Source organism: Lampetra fluviatilis, chromosome 45 (genome assembly GCF_964198595.1).
Source record: "Lampetra fluviatilis chromosome 45, kcLamFluv1.1, whole genome shotgun sequence".
Classification (NCBI taxonomy): Eukaryota; Metazoa; Chordata; class Hyperoartia; order Petromyzontiformes; family Petromyzontidae; genus Lampetra; species Lampetra fluviatilis.
This window is the reverse complement of record NC_136319.1, coordinates 7,079,542-7,096,906: the sequence shown is the minus strand read 5'-3', so window position 1 is coordinate 7,096,906 and position 17,365 is coordinate 7,079,542. Positions and strand designations below refer to the sequence as shown.

Genomic DNA, 17,365 nt, shown 5'->3' with positions numbered 1-17,365 from the left:
GAATGGTGGGGAATGGTGAAGGGGCGAATTAAGTCCTTTTTCCAGTCCCAGAGTAGAAGGAGGAGCGTAGGGGTTGAGTTGCGGGGATTGAATGAGAGATTGGAGGGAGCATATAAACTGATGGAACTGGGATTCCCCGTCATGGGAGAAATAAAGCAACTAAAAGATAGGATCTCTGCGGTGTGGGAGAAGCAGGCCGCGCAACTTGCATTCAGGGCTCGGGTGAAGGCGGTCGAGGAGGGTGAGCGTTGCACGCGTTTTTTCTTTAAGAAGTGCAGGAAAGCGGACAACACAATCCGAGAATTGGTTTGTCCCAGGTTAGGTAGACTCAAGAACACAGAGGGGATAACGGAGGCCGCCAGGGGTTACTACAAGGAATTGTACAGGAGCAGGCCGTCAGATGAGGGGGCGCGGAGCACACTGCTAGGGGGGGTAGATAGGGTTATTGAGGCTCCAGAGGAGATAAACAAGCATATCCAGAGGGCAGAATTGGATGAGGTGGTGGGGGGATTACGTCGGCACAGTGCACCAGGTTTAGATGGGATACCGGCCGAATTCTATGTTACGTTTTGGAGTACCCTCAGGGACGACATGTGGCAGATGTATAAGGAAATTACGGAGGAAGGCCCTGTGCCAGATTCAATGACTAGAGGGGTCATAACCCTTATATACAAGGGGAAGGGGGAGCGCAGCGACCTCGGGAGCTGGCGCCCGATCACCCTGCTGAACACCGATTATAAAATCCTGGCCAAAGTTATCGCGGCGCGTCTGGGGAAGGTGGTGGGAGAGGTGGTGGGGTCGGACCAGAAGTGTGCGGTTCCGGGCAGGCGGATATCCGATACCCTCGTTCTGTTGAGGGAGGTGGTGGAAACCACTGTGGAGAGGGGTAATTCATTGGGTCTACTCAGTTTGGATCAGGAGAAGGCATTTGATAGCATCTCGCACGATTATTTGTTCGCGGTTTTGAGGCAAATGGGGGTGGGGAAACAGCTTATAGACTGGATAGGGAAGCTATATCATAAGCTCACAGGTAGCCTGCTAATAAATGGAGTCCTCTCGGAAGGGTTTCCAATTGGGTCCGGTGTGCGGCAGGGGTGCCCGATGTCGCCGGTGTTATTCATAATGTGCGTGGAGCCTTTTTCCCAGGCTGTCAGGGGAAGTCGGCTGATTAGAGGGGTGAGCATGCCAGGGTGTGCGGAACCAGCAAAAATTGCAACGTATATGGACGATGTTGTCATTTTCTGTGGGAATGTTGCTTCAGTATGGGAGGCCCTAAGACTTGCGGATAGATTATTTTTGGCCTCAGGATTAAAGGTGAATGTAAGCAAAAGTGAGCTGCTGATATTCGGTGACCCCAGGTTATTTGAGGGCCGCCCGCCAGGTATAACGGTCCAGGGTGAGGGTATCAAAATCTTAGGAGTCACGTTCTATAGGGAGGACTCGGCGACTAAGAATTGGCGGGGAAAAGAGTGCATGGTGAGAGGCAGGCTGGCTGGTTGGGCAGACAGGCGCCTTTCAATGGAAGGTAGAGTGTTAGTTTTGAGGGTGGAAATCCTCCCGGTACTCATCTACCTGGCTTACGTGTTCCCGCCAGGGGCGCAAATGGCAAAAAGGTTGGAGCGCCTGTTTTTCAAGTTCATCTGGGGGGGAGGGATGGACCGAGTGAAGAGAGAAACAATGTACAAACGTGCTGAGAACGGTGGGAGGGGAGCCCCGAATGTCGTGTGTATCCTTAACACGATTTTTGTCTGTAATACGCTGCGACTATATTTCTCCAATGGGCTCCAGGTGAAAGCCTCATATTATGTTCGGTATAGACTGGCGTGGCTCCTGAGACGGCTAAGCATGGCGTCGTTGCCGCGCAGCACCCCCCTGGCTTGGCCTCAGGGGTGGTTGTGCACCGCGGTAAATGAATACATCACGAAGTATGAGCTGGACCGGACGCGGGGGTCGTGGGTTCCCAGGGAAGTCCTGGCGGAAATGTCGAAAAAGGAGGTCTGCACAGAGGTGCCAGGTGCTCGGGGTACCCGGGCACGACAAATTTGGGAAAACGTAGCATCGGCAGCCCTGACAAAAAGGCAGCGGGACTTATCCTGGCTGGCCGCATGGGACAGGCTGGAGTGCAGACTATTTATGTGCTCCCGCAGATTGGCCCGCTCACCTGATTGCCCGAGAGGCTGCGGCCTGGGAGAGAGCGCTGCTCATGCCCTCGTACAGTGCCCATTTGCCCAGGAGGTGTGGGAGTTAAGCCGACCCCTGCTGTCCCATTTTTGCCCCGTAAAGGCCACAGCGCCTAATATGATTTGGGGGATGTTCAGGCAGAGAGCGGGCGGGGTCTGGGCTCAGGCATGGGCCGTCATAGGTGCCGTAAAAGAGGCCCTGTGGATGGCGCGCCAGAAACTGATTAAGGGCGCCTATATGTCGCCGCCCGAGGTGTGCCGACTGGCCAGGGGGCTGTTGGAGAGGGTGGTGGAGGTGGAGCGGGCGACAGCGGGCGGAGCAGCCACGGGCGCGAAGTGGCGGTGGCCGCTGCCCAAGTGCGGGATGGGCTAATTCGAAACGACCCCCCCCCCCCTTTCGAGAATGAGTGGATGAACGCACCACCCCCCCCTTTTTTTGCGACGGTGAATTTTTGGTTTTTTCTGAGTGAAGGGTGTGAAAGAGGAACTTGATCGCGGCGTAGCTCGGTGCGTCGGCAGTGAAGGGGATCCCCTGTTCCCGTTACGTTTGTGTGGTTTTTCCGGGCCTTTTGGCTGTACAAAGCAGAGGCCTGCTCCCGCTTGAAAGGAAATAAAAACCTTAAATCACGCGACCGCGGCTGGTTTGGCTCTACCGTGTCTCTGCTGGTGTCGAGCCTAGTCTCGGCTCCCTGGCTGCCTGGCCAGTGGCAGCCTCGCAGGCCCGCGGGGCCATGGCGACCAAGCGATCCGGGGTGGTGAGCCAAGAGGCGGAGGATGGTGCGATGAGACGGCCTGGAGGAGGGAGACCCGCAGAGGAGAGGGACGAGGCGCGAGCGTCGACCTCGAGGCGAGCGGAGGAAGACGCCTGGTGGCAGCGGGCGAGGAAGGGAGAGGAGCCGACGAGGAGTGGGATGGTGTCGGCCAGCCCAGGAGAGGAGGCGGAGGAAGCACCGAGCTCGGCGGGCCTGCAGGCGCAAGGTGCCCAAAGCGACGCTGTCCAGGCAAGTCCTGGACCTGTGGGGGCAGGGCGGCCCCAGGAGCGCGCAGGGCGGTGGCGCGGAGGTTCGGCAGGGAACTTCACCCCGCTACACGCTAAGAGGCATAACTGCGTGCGGGTGTCCTTTAAGGAGGACGTGCCAGAGGAGGTCACGATCGACAGACCGAGGTTCGTGCGGTCAGTGATGGTCGAAACTCTGAAGGTGGATCCGGCAGATCTGTTTTGCTTGATAGCCTTGCCAGGTGGCAGGGCTTTTGACGTGAGCTTTAAGACAAGCAACTTACTGCAGCGTTTTATGACTTTGTTCGAGGAGAAGGCGGGGGAACGGCCACTGTCACTGCTGAAGCTCCAACTGCTCTCTGAGCTCGATACAAAAGTGGTCACCATATTTTTGTACAACGAAGCTCTGCCAGACCACGACGTCGAGGTGTGGCTGAGGCAGCACTGCCTGGTGCTTTCGGACAGTAAGCGGGTCCAAGACTCTTTAGGGATCTGGACGGGCGCCAGGCAATGGCGAGTGAAGTTGGGAACGGCAGAAGGGGCTCTGCAACACATCCCGAGCGCCCTGAACATTGGTGGCAATAGGGGCTACGTGGTGTATGCGGGGCAGCCGAAGCTCTGCAGGCGATGTGGGGGGAGTGGCCATCTGGCTGCAGCGTGCGAGGCACGGATATGTTACCGATGCAAGGCACGGGACCACGTTGTGGCAGAATGCTGCGCCCCGGCATTGTGCAACCTATGCGGGAATAAAAACCACCTGTACAGGGACTGCCCACTGTCTTACGCTAATAAGGTCCGCGCACATAGGAGCAGGGTGGCGGATGGAGAAGGGGAGGTGGCCGAGGACGGGCTGAAGCCAACGCAGCCCGGCGGGAAGATGGAGGACGGGGGTGGAGAGGTGGGCAGGTAGGGTACGCCACTGCAGGCCGAGAGGGAGCATGGGGAGATGACGTCGGAGGAAGACGCGGATCCCACGGGCCGGCAGGTGGAGCACCCTGGGGACAAGGACGAGGAGCCCGTGGGAAAACCCCCCGACCCAACGGTGGTTGACTGGGCGGAGGCGGTGGAGGCGGGGGAGGACGGAGAGGAGCAGCAGAGGGAGAGCACCAGGAGGGAAAAATTCAAGAGGGTGGTGAAAAGGAAGCAGAAAGCGCCGCGTGGCCCAGCGAGGTCGACCCGCAAACGGGACCTGGAGGCAACTGACTCCTCGATAGACGCGAGGTCGTCGGAAGATGGTGCTGTGGCGGCTAAGACCAACCAGGGAAGAGGGCTGCCCAAGGAGCCTAGGAGAGGGGAACAATTGCAGGGATTGGCTGACACAAACCTGTATGAACTATTGGACGATGGGTCTGGGTAGGGAGAGACAATGCTGGGTATGGACCTTACCGTAGCATCAGTAAACGTGAGGGGAATGTGGGGCAGGGCTAGGAGGGGGGCCATTCTACATTATCTACGGTCCCTGAAAAAGGACGTTTACTTTTTACAGGAGTGCCACTTGCCATACTCCCTTGGTCGAGAGGATCTGGCTAGGGACTGGGAGGGACACTGCTTCTGGTCCGGAAGCAATGTTAATAGGTGCTCAGGAGTGGTTATCCTCCTAGGTAGAAAGAACATAGAGGTGCAGGAGGCCCGAGAAGTGGTCCCGGGACGACTCCACTATGTCGATGTTGCATATGGTGGGGCGGCGGTCCGGCTGATCAATGTGTACGCCCCCACAGGCTCTCCGGAACGTGTGGAGTTGCTAGAGAACGTGGCAGCCTTGCTGCTAACACGAAGACACATCGTCATGGGGGGTGATTTTAATTGCCCTCTAACCCTGGCGGACACGCGGCCAGTCGCCGGATGTCGAAAGTTGGACCCCTCCTCTAGGAGGCTGGGGGCTTTGGTTGGAGATTTTGATTTGATTGACGCTTACCGGTCGTTACACCCAAAGCGACCAGGGTTCACGTGGTCGAGTTGTTTGGGAACCGCACACTCGAGGATTGATTTCCTCTTTGTCTCTGCCAAGGTTAAAGTGGAGAGAGTGGAAAACGAACCTTTCTCTTTTTCTGACCATAAGATGATAGCGGGGGGGCTCAGAATCCCAGATGAGCTGAGGTTGGGAAGGGGAATCTGGCGCATGAACTCGGGACTGCTGGAGGACAAAAGGTGGTGGAGGAATTTGTCAGGCAGTACGAGGAATGGAGGAGCCTGCGGTGCTGCTTTGGCACGATAGCTGAATGGTGGGGAATGGTGAAGGGGCGAATTAAGTCCTTTTTCCAGTCCCAGAGTAGAAGGAGGAGCGTAGGGGTTGTGTTGCGGGGATTGAATGGGAGATTGGAGGGAGCATATAAACTGATGGAACTGGGATTCCCCGTCATGGGCGAAATAAAGCAACTAAAATATAGGATCTCTGCGGTGTGGGAGAAGCAGGCCGCGCAACTTGCATTCAGGGCTCGGGTGAAGGCGGTCGAGGAGGGTGAGCGTTGCACGCGTTTTTTCTTTAAGAAGTGCAGGAAAGCAGACAACACAATCCGAGAATTGGTTTGTCCCAGGTTAGGTAGACTCAAGAACACAGAGGGGATAACGGAGGCCGCCAGGGGTTACTACAAGGAATTGTACAGGAGCAGGCCGTCAGATGAGGGGGCGCAGAGCACACTGCTAGGGGGGGTAGATAGGGTTATTGAGGCTCCAGAGGAGATAAACAAGCATATCCAGAGGGCAGAATTGGATGAGGTGGTGGGGGGATTACGTCGGCACAGTGCACCAGGTTTAGATGGGATACCGGCTGAATTCTATGTTACGTTTTGGAGTACCCTCAGGGACGACATGTGGCAGATGTATAAGGAAATTACGGAGGAAGGCCCTGTGCCAGATTCAATGACAAGAGGGGTCATAACCCTTATATACAAGGGGAAGGGGGAGCGCAGCGACCTCGGGAGCTGGCGCCCGATCACCCTGCTGAACACCGATTATAAAATCCTGGCCAAAGTTATCGCGGCGCGTCTGGGGAAGGTGGTGGGGGAGGTGGTGGGGTCGGACCAGAAGTGTGCGGTTCCGGGCAGGCGGATATCCGATACCCTCGTTCTGTTGAGGGAGGTGGTGGAAACCACTGTGGAGAGGGGTAATTCATTGGGTCTACTCAGTTTGGATCAGGAGAAGGCATTTGATAGCATCTCGCACGATTATTTGTTCGCGGTTTTGAGGCAAATGGGGGTGGGGAAACAGCTTATAGACTGGATAGGGAAGCTATATCATAAGCTCACAGGTAGCCTGCTAATAAATGGAGTCCTCTCGGAAGGGTTTCCAATTGGGTCCGGTGTGCGGCAGGGGTGCCCGATGTCGCCGGTGTTATTCATAATGTGCGTGGAGCCTTTTTCCCAGGCTGTCAGGGGAAGTCGGCTGATTAGAGGGGTGAGCATGCCAGGGTGTGCGGAACCAGCAAAAATTGCAACGTATATGGACGATGTTGTCATTTTCTGTGGGAATGTTGCTTCAGTATGGGAGGCCCTAAGACTTGCGGATAGATTATTTTTGGCCTCAGGATTAAAGGTGAATGTAAGCAAAAGTGAGCTGCTGATATTCGGTGACCCCAGGTTATTTGAGGGCCGCCCGCCAGGTATAACGGTCCAGGGTGAGGGTATCAAAATCTTAGGAGTCACGTTCTATAGGGAGGACTCGGCGACTAAGAATTGGCGGGGAAAAGAGTGCATGGTGAGAGGCAGGCTGGCTGGTTGGGCAGACAGGCGCCTTTCAATGGAAGGTAGAATGTTAGTTTTGAGGGTGGAAATCCTCCCGGTACTCATCTACCTGGCTTACGTGTTCCCGCCAGGGGCGCAAATGGCAAAAAGGTTGGAGCGCCTGTTTTTCAAGTTCATCTGGGGGGGAGGGATGGACCGAGTGAAGAGAGAAACAATGTACAAACGTGCTGAGAACGGTGGGAGGGGAGCCCCGAATGTCGTGTGTATCCTTAACACGATTTTTGTCTGTAATACGCTGCGACTATATTTCTCCAATGGGCTCCAGGTGAAAGCCTCATATTATGTTCGGTATAGACTGGCGTGGCTCCTGAGACGGCTAAGCATGGCGTCGTTGCCGCGCAGCACCCCCCTGGCTTGGCCTCAGGGGTGGTTGTGCACCGCGGTAAATGAATACATCACGAAGTACGAGCCGGACCGGACGCGGGGGTCGTGGGTTCCCAGGGAAGTCCTGGCGGAAATGTCGAAAAAGGAGGTCTGCACAGAGGTGCCAGGTGCTCGGGGTACCCGGGCACGACAAATTTGGGAAAACGTAGCATCGGCAGCCCTGACAAAAAGGCAGCGGGACTTATCCTGGCTGGCCGCATGGGACAGGCTGGAGTGCAGACTATTTATGTGCTCCCGCAGATTGGCCCGCACACCTGATTGCCCGAGAGGCTGCGGCCTGGGAGAGAGCGCTGCTCATGCCCTCGTACAGTGCCCATTTGCCCAGGAGGTGTGGGAGTTAAGCCGACCCCTGCTGTCCCATTTTTGCCCCGTAAAGGCCACAGCGCCTAATATGATTTGGGGGATGTTCAGGCAGAGAGCGGGTGGGGTCTGGGCTCAGGCATGGGCCGTCATAGGTGCCGTAAAAGAGGCCCTGTGGATGGCGCGCCAGAAACTGATTAAGGGCGCCTATATGTCGCCTCCCGAGGTGTGCCGACTGGCCAGGGGGCTGTTGGAGAGGGTGGTGGAGGTGGAGCGGGCGACAGCGGGCGGAGCAGCCACGGGCGCGAAGTGGCGGTGGCCGCTGCCCAAGTGCGGGATGGGCTAATTCGAAACGACCCCCCCCCCCCCCTTTCGAGAATGAGTGGATGAACGCACCCCCCCCCTTTTTTTTGTGACGGTGAATTTTTGGTTTTTTCTGAGTGAAGGGTGTGAAAGAGAGGAACTTGATCGCGGCGTAGCTCGGTGCGTCGGCAGTGAAGGGGATCCCCTGTTCCCGTTACGTTTGTGTGGTTTTTCCGGTCCTTTTGGCTGTACAAAGCAGTGGCCTGCTCCCGCTTGAAAGGAAATAAAAACCTTAAATCACGCGACCGCGGCTGGTTTGGCTCTACCGTGTCTCTGCTGGTGTCGAGCCTAGTCTCGGCTCCCTGGCTGACTGGCCAGTGGCAGCCTCGCAGGCCCTCGGGGCCATGGCGACCAAGGGCTCTGGGGTGGTGAGCCAAGAGGCGGAGGATGGTGCGATGAGACGGCCTGGAGGAGGGAGACCCGCAGAGGAGAGGGACGAGGCGCGAGCGTCGACCTCGAGGCGAGTGGAGGAGGACGCCTGGTGGCAGCGGGCGAGGAAGGGAGAGGAGCCGACGAGGAGAGAGGCGGGTGCCCCCGAGCAGAGGGTGTGGAACGAAGCCAGGGAGACGCCAGCAACCCTGGGGCAGGGGGAGGCCCGGAGGGAGAACGCGACAGTGGACGCTGGACCGGTGGAAGCTGGGAGGCCCCGGGAACGAGACGGGAAATGGCGAGGCGGGGCAGGGGTGAGTCTGACACCACCTCATGTCAAACGACATAATTGCGTCAGAGTAATGATGAAGGACGAGGTAGCGGAAGAAGTGACCATCGACCGAGCAACCTTTGTACAGTCAATAATGATGGGCTTGCTACAAATAGAGCCGACAGACTTGTACTGTTTGATAACTCTGCCGGGAGGGAGGGCGTTTGATGTAAGCTTCAACTCAAGCCCCCTGCTACAAAGATTTATGACCCGCTTCGAGGAAAAGGCGGAGGAGAAGCCATTGATATCAATGAAGCTACAACTGTTATCAGAGCTGGACACGAAGGTGGTGACTATTTTCCTATACAATGAAGCCCTACATGACCACGACGTGGAGGTCTGGCTAAGACAGCACTGCTCGGTACTGTCGGGCTGTAAAAAGGTGAGGGACTCGGTGGGGATATGGACAGGGGCAAGACAATGGAGGGTGCGGCTGAAAACAGAGGGAGGGACCTTGAGACACATCCAGAGTGCCCTGAACATAGGTGGCAACCGGGATATGTTGTGTATGCCGGACAACCTAAACTGTGTAGGAGGTGTGGGGGCAGCGGTCACCTGGCCGCAGTGTGCAGGACAAAGGTCTGCTATAGATGCAAGGCACTGGACCACGAGGTAGAAGAATGCAGTGTTCCGGCACAATGTAACCTCTGTGGTAGCCGAGAACATCTGTACAAAAATTGCCCGGAGTCGTACGCCAACAAGGTTAGGGCGTATAGGGTAGGAGGAGCGAGGGATGAGGAAGGGGGTGGGACCAAACTGGACCCGGATAAGGAACTGGGGAGGGAAGGACGTGGGGAAGTGGCTGAGCAGCAGCCACCAGCAACGGACGGAGGGGGAGAAGGGGAGAGGCATGCAAAAAGAGCAGAATTGACATCGAGCGAGCAGGAAGAGGGGCTGGCGGGGGAGGGGAGCGACGGCATGGGCAGCATCTCCGAGACGACCGTGGAAGACTGGGCGGAGGCGGTGGAGGAGGATGAAGAAAAAGGGGAAGGCCAGCAGGAAGAAGGCGGTAGCGAGACATGGGAGGGACCAATTGGAAGGAAAAGGAGGATACGGAGAGCCCCAAAAAGAGGTGCCCCTTCAGGCAGCACGGAATCCTCGGACTCCTCGCCGGACACAGAGGCCTCGAGGGAGGGGATGGAGGAAAGGGTGGAGAGCCGGCGCAGGGGGAAACCCTTGAGAACAAGGGGCAAAATGAAATTGCGGGAACTGGCGAATGAAGACGGTTATGGAGGGCGAGCGGAGAAGGCCGCTTCGGACTGAGACACATCCCAACATGGAACTATCCGTGGCGTCCGTAAATGTGAGGAGCTTGAAGGGAAAGGGGAGAAGAGGAGCAATAATACAACTGCTACAGGCTACCAAGTGGGAGGTGGTCTTTCTCCAGGAATGCCACCTACCATACACCCTGGGCCGGGAGGAGCTGTTGGAGAGCTGGGACGGCTACTACTTTTGGTCCGGGAGTAATGAAAATCGATGCACGGGGGTGGTTACCCTCCTAGGCAGGAGGGGTATACAGATAGTCGGGTCCCAAGAGGTGATCCCGGGCCGCCTCCATTATGTGGACGTGTCGTATGGAGAGGCAGACCTGAGACTAATAAATGTGTACGCCCCCACGACGTGCACAGAAAGAGTGGACCTATGGAATAATGTAGCGACCCTACTCGTGACGAGACGGCAAGTCATAATGGGGGGTGATTTTAACTGCCCGTTGTGCCTGGCAGACCTATTATCGGTCGCTGGGAGGAGGCTCGACCCTTCCTCTAGGAAGTTGAAGGAGCTGATAGAGGATTTTAAAATGACTGACACCTTCAGAGAGGTACACCCGGTGAGACCGGGATACACGTGGTCGGATAAGGGCGGTAGAATGCAATCACGAATAGATTTCATCTTTGTGTCTGCCAATGTGAAGGTGGATGGAGCAGACCTGGAACCCTTCCCCTTGTCAGATCACAATTTGGTGAAGGCAAAGCTCGGTATTCCAGGTGGCCTGAAGATGGGGAAGGGAACCTGGAAAATGAATGTGAGCCTGTTGGAAGACAGAAGGGTCGTGGAATACTTTGTAAGGAAGTACGAAGACTGGACGACCCTGCAGGAATGCTTTGCCACGAGGGTGGAGTGGTGGAGCATGGTGAAGGGCCGGATAAAGGCCCTCTTCCAGACACATAGTAGAAGGAGGAGTGTAAACAGGGAACTGCAGCTGTGGAACGCTAGAATTGAGAAGATGCACAGGTTACTTGAGCTGGGATTCCCAGTGGGTGAGGATATACGGAGATTGAAGGGAAGGTTATCCTCGGTATTGGAGAAAAGAGTCAAACAAATGGCATACAGGGAAAGGGTCAGGGCAACGGAACAGGGAGAGAAATGTACGAGTTTCTTCTTTAAGAAATGCAAGGCAGGAGACAACACACTTAGGGAATTGGTGAGTCCGGTCAGAGGCAGGCAGGCAACGACAGAGGGTATGATAGAGATAGCGGAGGAGTACTATGGGGAGTTGTATGGGAGGAAGGGAACGGATAAAGGAATAAGGGAGGCACTACTTGGGGAGCTAAGACATGAGGTTAAGAACCCTGAGGTACTGGGAGGGAGGATCCAGATGGAGGAAGTGGAGGAGGCAGTGAGGAGGCAGAATAAGAATAGGACGCCAGGACTGGATGGAATTCCAACAGAATTCTATATTACATTCTGGGATTTAATGAAAGGGGACATGCTGCAGATGTATAGGGAAATGCTGGAGGGCGGACTGGTGCCAGAAGAAATGTGTGAGGGGCTCATCACACTGATGTATAAGAAGGGGGACCGGAGAGAGTTGGGAAACTGGCGTCCAGTTACGCTCCTGAACTCGGACTACAAGATTATGGCAAAAATAGCTGCGACGCGCCTGGGGAAGGTGGTGGAGGGAGTAGTCGAACCCGACCAGACGTGTGCGGTGCCAGGAAGAAGGATTTCGGACTCCCTGATTTTATTAAGGGAGGCAATAGAGGTAGAAGGAGAGAGGGGATGCCCCCTAGGGCTTCTTAGCCTGGATCTTGAGAAAGCTTTCGACCGCCTCTCGCACGAGTATATGTTCGCAATGTTGGAAAAAATAGGAGTGAGGGGACCCTTGGTCGATTGGGTGAGGCGTCTTTACCAAGGGCTCAAGACCAGACTACTGATAAATGGGGAACTCTCGGGGACAATTCCAGTAGAGTCAGGGGTGAGACAGGGGTGCCCGATGTCCGCGGTTCTATTTGTAATGTGTATGGAACCCCTTGCACAGGCAATGAGAAACAATGAGGAGATTAAGGGAGTGACCATCCCAGGGAATAAGGAACAGGGGAAGGTGGCGCTATATATGGATGACGTAGTCGTGCTCTGTAGGGACGTGGAATCAGTGTGGGGGGCCATGAAGGAGACGAACCGCTTCGGCCTGGCCTCCGGCTTGAAGGTGAACGCGAGGAAGAGCGAATTGATGGCCTTCGGGGACCCGAGACTATTTGAGGGCCGGCCGCCTGAGTTGGGGATAAAGACGGAGGAAGTCAAGGTCTTGGGAGTGTCCTTTTGCCGAGAGAGGTCGGCGGAACGAAACTGGGACGGGAGGATAAAGCAGGTAAAGGGACAGTTAGGCAAGTGGGCCGGGAGACGGCTCACGATGGAAGGGAGGATTCTGGTAGTGAGGGTGGTGGTTTTACCAACACTCAACTACCTCGCATATGTGTACCCGCCAGGTAGGAGGGAGGTAAGAATCCTGGAATCGCTGTTGTTTCAATTCATTTGGGGAGGCGGGATGGATAGAGTGAAGAGGGTGGTGATGTGTAAACGCGTCGAGAACGGGGGGAAGGGTGCCCCAAATATTGCACGTGTGCTGTCCTCAATTTTTGTCTGCAACAATTTGAGGTTATTCTTTTCCGAAGAGCCCCGGGGGAAGGCCACTTGTTATTTAAGGTATCGCCTGATGTGGCTCCTGAGGGGGTTTGGGATGACCCAATTACCGGTGGGCACGCCCTTGGCCTGGCCACAAGGATGGCTGAATGCGGCGGTGGGTGACTACATAAAAGAGTACAATTTGAGTCAGAGAGGGGGACCGTGGAACTCCAAGGAGGTATTGGCCAAAGTAAACGAAGGGGAGGCCTGCGAGGGGGTGATGGGCGCGAAGAGGACTATGTACCGTCAAGTGTGGCTGAACACTTCATCAATGGCGCTCACAAAAGAACAGAGAGATCTGTCCTGGTTGGCGGTGTGGGATAGATTGGAGACGAGGGGCTTCATGTTTTCTCGCCGAATGGCACGTTCGCCCAAATGCCCGAGGGGCTGCAACACAGATGAGGACGCGGTGCACGTCATGGTGAAGTGTCCCTTCGCACAGGAGGTGTGGAGACTGAGCAGTCCGCTGTTGTCCTGGTTTTACCCATCGCAGGTGATAAGTCGGGACATTATGTGGGGAGTCTTAAGGGAGGTGCGGGGAGACGACAAAGATCGAACGTGGGCCATAATAGGGCTCGCAGAAAAGAGTTGGATGGGTCCCCTATATCACCGTTGGAGGTGTGCTACTGGGCGAGGAGGTTGCGAGAAAGGGTGATGGAAGTAGACCGGGTTAGGCTGGGATACAAGGCCGCAGATGTGAAGTGGAAGTGGCCCCTACCCGGGGTGGGGTAGCGAGGGGACCGGCGGGTATAGGGAAGGGATAGTGAAATATGGCCATGCACATTTTAGCCGGCCTGCTAAGTCGTGTGGGCGAGGAATGTACGTGTTCGATCGGGGGAAGGCGATGTGATGGAGCAGCGCATGGGTGAATGGTGGTGATGAATGTGAATAAGGGGAACGGGGCAGTGTGCGTTATGGCGGTGGGTTTTTTGTTGCATTGTATGTGGATGGAGCCCGCGGATGTGACGGAGACTCGAAGGGGCCAACCAGGGCGCCCGGGAAAGAATGGTTTTCAGTACTCTCTTTGGTTTTCCTTGTACCCGCTGAGAAGTTAATAAAAACCTTTAAATCGCAATTACCAGCGAAACGTCGTACTAAAAAAAATTATAAATGTTGTGGTTTCACGCTTCAACACACCGGTGGGATAAAGCAGTGAACTATTTGTCTTTTGTCAACGTGACACCTTTTTTTGCTGATTGGCCGTGTCGGGTGGTGGAGGGTTACGACACATTTATAAATAACGCGATCTAACCCAAAAACGTTGATTATGAAGTATTCAGCAATGAATACATCACAATGAACGCAAACTCGAATGCAAGTGAAACAAGTTTTAACATTTCATTATTTATGCCTTGTCTACTTTATACTTGTGTAATGACGTCGGAGACACTGACTTTAGAGGCTTTATTTATTTCTTGACCTTTTCACAGCGTCGACTCGATGACACAGTCACGACTTGAGGACATACCGACGACCTACTATACAGCAACGACGGACTATATAGCGATGACTGACGACGAAGTGACAGCAGCGATGACAATGATGACAGCATCGACCCCGTTCCCCACGGCAGCCCAGAACCCCGCTTCTTGCCCCCTTTAATCCTCCAGCGTGGCCCATGCCACTGCCCCTGCCCACGTCCCGCTTCTCGAACTCTCTCGCAGGTTCCTGAATATTCCATCATTCCCCTCTTTGTCTCCTGGCCTGGTGTGGTTAATAGTCGTATATACTGTTTCTGTTGTTACCACTCGTCTCCTATAATGTCTCCACACCTGAAGTTAACCACTCGTGGTCGCTAGTCCACGCACTGTCTCTACGTTTGGATGCATGACGAGACGTTTTCCCTTCATAACCTGTAATATCTCTTCAAGTCATCTCTTGTGTTCTAGAATTAAAGAGCTAAGATTTAATATTATATTTTATCACAATCTTTACTTGTTTTAAGTGTTAGTTTTTAATCCAATACAATCGTTGCCCCATGCACTTTTATTTTATCAAACCCGTAAAAGTATTTCGAGTTATCCCGTATACGGCTTTACAGTGGTACTAGAAATTAACTTTTTGTCATAAACGATGCATTTTAATATCCACATTCAAGCAGCAATTTACATCATGTATTGCTCTTTCCTATTACACTGACGCCTCACGACGTTCACTTGAATCTACGGAGTTGTCCTCACAGGAAGTCACAGATTCCACACAGGGTGAAGGTCACAAGATAACAGAGCCCACGCGTCGTACCTGCACGTCCTTGCGAGCGGCCTTCATCCGTCCCACGGACGCCTCCGCCTTCTTCCGCTTCTCCTCCACCGCTCGCATCTCCTCTCCGACTCCACTCTGCAAGAGACAAAGTCACCAGAGGAGACTCCACTCCCTGAGCGGCCCCCCTCTCAGCCACGCTCCACAGGGAGCACTCCACAGTGATGGCTCTATAATTGTCCACCAGAAGAGTGCTCAGTTTTTCAGGCTGGACTGACTTAACAGCCTGTAAGCAAGTAGGCAAGGCGCAGTGATGAGAATAACAACTTCCTGGTATTTTTGATTGAATGAGATGTGGAAGTTGCGAATTTGTCAGATCGACTCCTGGTATGGTAGAGGCCACATCAGGAGACAGGGACATGATCGTTTAACACAACGGCTCTTCACTTCACGAGCAACATCCAAACACGGCCTTCCTCCAGCACGCCTCACCCAAAATGCGTCGAACCACCCTCCTCCTTCTTACACTCCAACTCTCGTCCCTTCCTTTCCCTGCCAAAACTGAATGGCTACCTTGAACTGAAGCGATCCCATTCTCACACACTGAGGTGCTCACCTTCCGCGTATCATGCTCATCCTCCAGTGTGTCGACATCATGCCCTCTATGTTCTCCGGTAATGGTACAGGCCATGCACACCAGGCTCGCGTCCTGCTTGCAGTAGAATTTGAGCTCCTCTTTGTGCTTCTTGCATCTTCTTTCCTCCAGGCTGACAATGGGAGCCACCAGGACGTGGTCCATCAACTTGGGGTTTTTAAGGTGAGGCTTCAGGTGGGACTCACAGAAGGAAGTCTCACACCTGAGGCAGGTCTTCACTGCACGTGTCTCCCCATCATCACAGCCGTCACAGAAGACAACTCCAGCCATCCTCTCTCCAACTCTGAGCTGCTCCACCAGGTAGGCGAGCGCCACGTTCCTCTTCAGCTGGGGCCGCTCAGGGAAGGCCGCTCGGCACTGCGGGCAGCTGAAGCTGCTCGCTCTCTCCCAGGCACCGTCCAGACACCGGAGGCAGAACGAGTGTCCGCAGCTCAGCGTGGAGGGGCAGTCAAACGTGCCCAGGCAGATGGGGCAGCACAGCTCACTGTCGACACAATCACTGGGAGACGCGCTCGCCATGGCCCATGGCTTCACTCGGACTCGCTCGCCGCGGCTCACGGAGGAGCTATCGCAACAACAGCAGCTCACACAGCGGAGACGAACAAGGAAATTAACTTGACATCACCTGCAGTGAAGTTATAAATACCTCGAGACACGCCCTGGAATGTTCCACACGGCGGCTGGGCTCACCTGTGTAGACGTGGCGTTACAGTCACGCACTGTGTAATAGCTGAAACTGATTTTTGTGTTTAGTTTGTTGTCCTTCCCCTGCACTTCGAATTAGCACGGTTGGCTACGTACGGTGTGGAAGAAGTTCAACATACATAGCTTTGACCGGTCTCAAGTGATATATTTGTACAAACAAAACCCAGCAACAGCAACCCGGGACACAGCGATAATGGTTTGTCCCACAGGCTGATTGATGGGCAAGGGTCAGGCTGTGTGCATTGCATACAGTGGAACCGCACCTTGTACAAACATTCTGATGGTAAAGGTTAACTTGTTTTTTTCCCATCTGTGTCTTTATTCATTTTTTTTCTTGCAAGGCCTGTTTGTTTAAGCTTCACAGTCTGTAATCGTCTTCCACCTTTATCAACTAATATTTTAACTACTGGCTTCATGCACCCTCTGTTCATCTGTCAATTATTTTTTAGTTTATGTATTCCTATGACACCGTTTTATTCTGAGTGGACAGTGGTTGTATGTATGTTGAACTTATTTCGCAGCGTACGTAGCCACTCGTGCTAATCGAAGGTGCGGGTGGGTGGTGGTGGAGGATGAGTGAGTAAGTGGGGGGGGGGGGTTATTTGGTGAGAGGGAAGACAGATGGGCAGGAGGATGGCGTGAAGGATGGACGAGCAGGCGGTGAGGGAGGGCTGGAGGAAGGGTGGCTTGGAGGGGCGTGCGGTTGAGTGGTTGGGTCACTGGGTTGGTCGCCTCACGCTTTACAACAGCGAACAGCCTCTGGCTAAACAAACATCGTGGTTCATTTAAGCTCATTATCTGTACGACTTTCACCGTCCATTTTACTATTATGCCTAAAACAATCGAGGATTTCAATCTTCATAACCTAAACAATATTCATCACCTATTGTTAATGTTAAGATTTTACATCCTGGAATCACCGAGTTTGGACGATTCTATAAAACCTACTTTTATTTTACCAGGTAAGGCCCACTAAGGTTTATAGCTCTTTTCAGAAGTGACCTGGCCACAATTGATAGCTCAACGACGTGGCTTATTACGTGGACATTTTTCGCAGCCAAACACTCTAAACGCATGTTTCTCTGTGTGGAGGGAAAAATTGGAGAACCCAGAGACAAATTCAAGCCACAACGGTGAGAGAGACAAGCAAACTCCAAGTGCATGTACAGGCGTCAGGGTCGGGATCGAACCGACGACCTCCTGTACACCGGGCGAGGTAGTTAACATCTCGTAGCCACC

The 17,365-nt window shown here is 54.3% G+C and overlaps 1 protein-coding gene across 1 annotated transcript in view; it reads right to left on the bottom strand.

Annotated features, from left to right (window-relative positions):
* Positions 1-15,940, bottom strand: part of LOC144947557 (tripartite motif-containing protein 14-like) — a 39,108-nt gene extending 23,168 nt beyond the window's left edge. The window contains exons 1-2 of the mRNA XM_078876777.1: positions 15,383-15,940; positions 14,809-14,904 (exon numbers count right to left, since the gene is read on the bottom strand). Of these exons, the coding sequence (XP_078732903.1) occupies positions 14,809-14,904; positions 15,383-15,940 (654 nt within the window). The remainder of the gene's footprint in view (positions 1-14,808; positions 14,905-15,382) is intronic.
* Between the last annotated feature and the right edge of the window lie 1,425 nt (positions 15,941-17,365).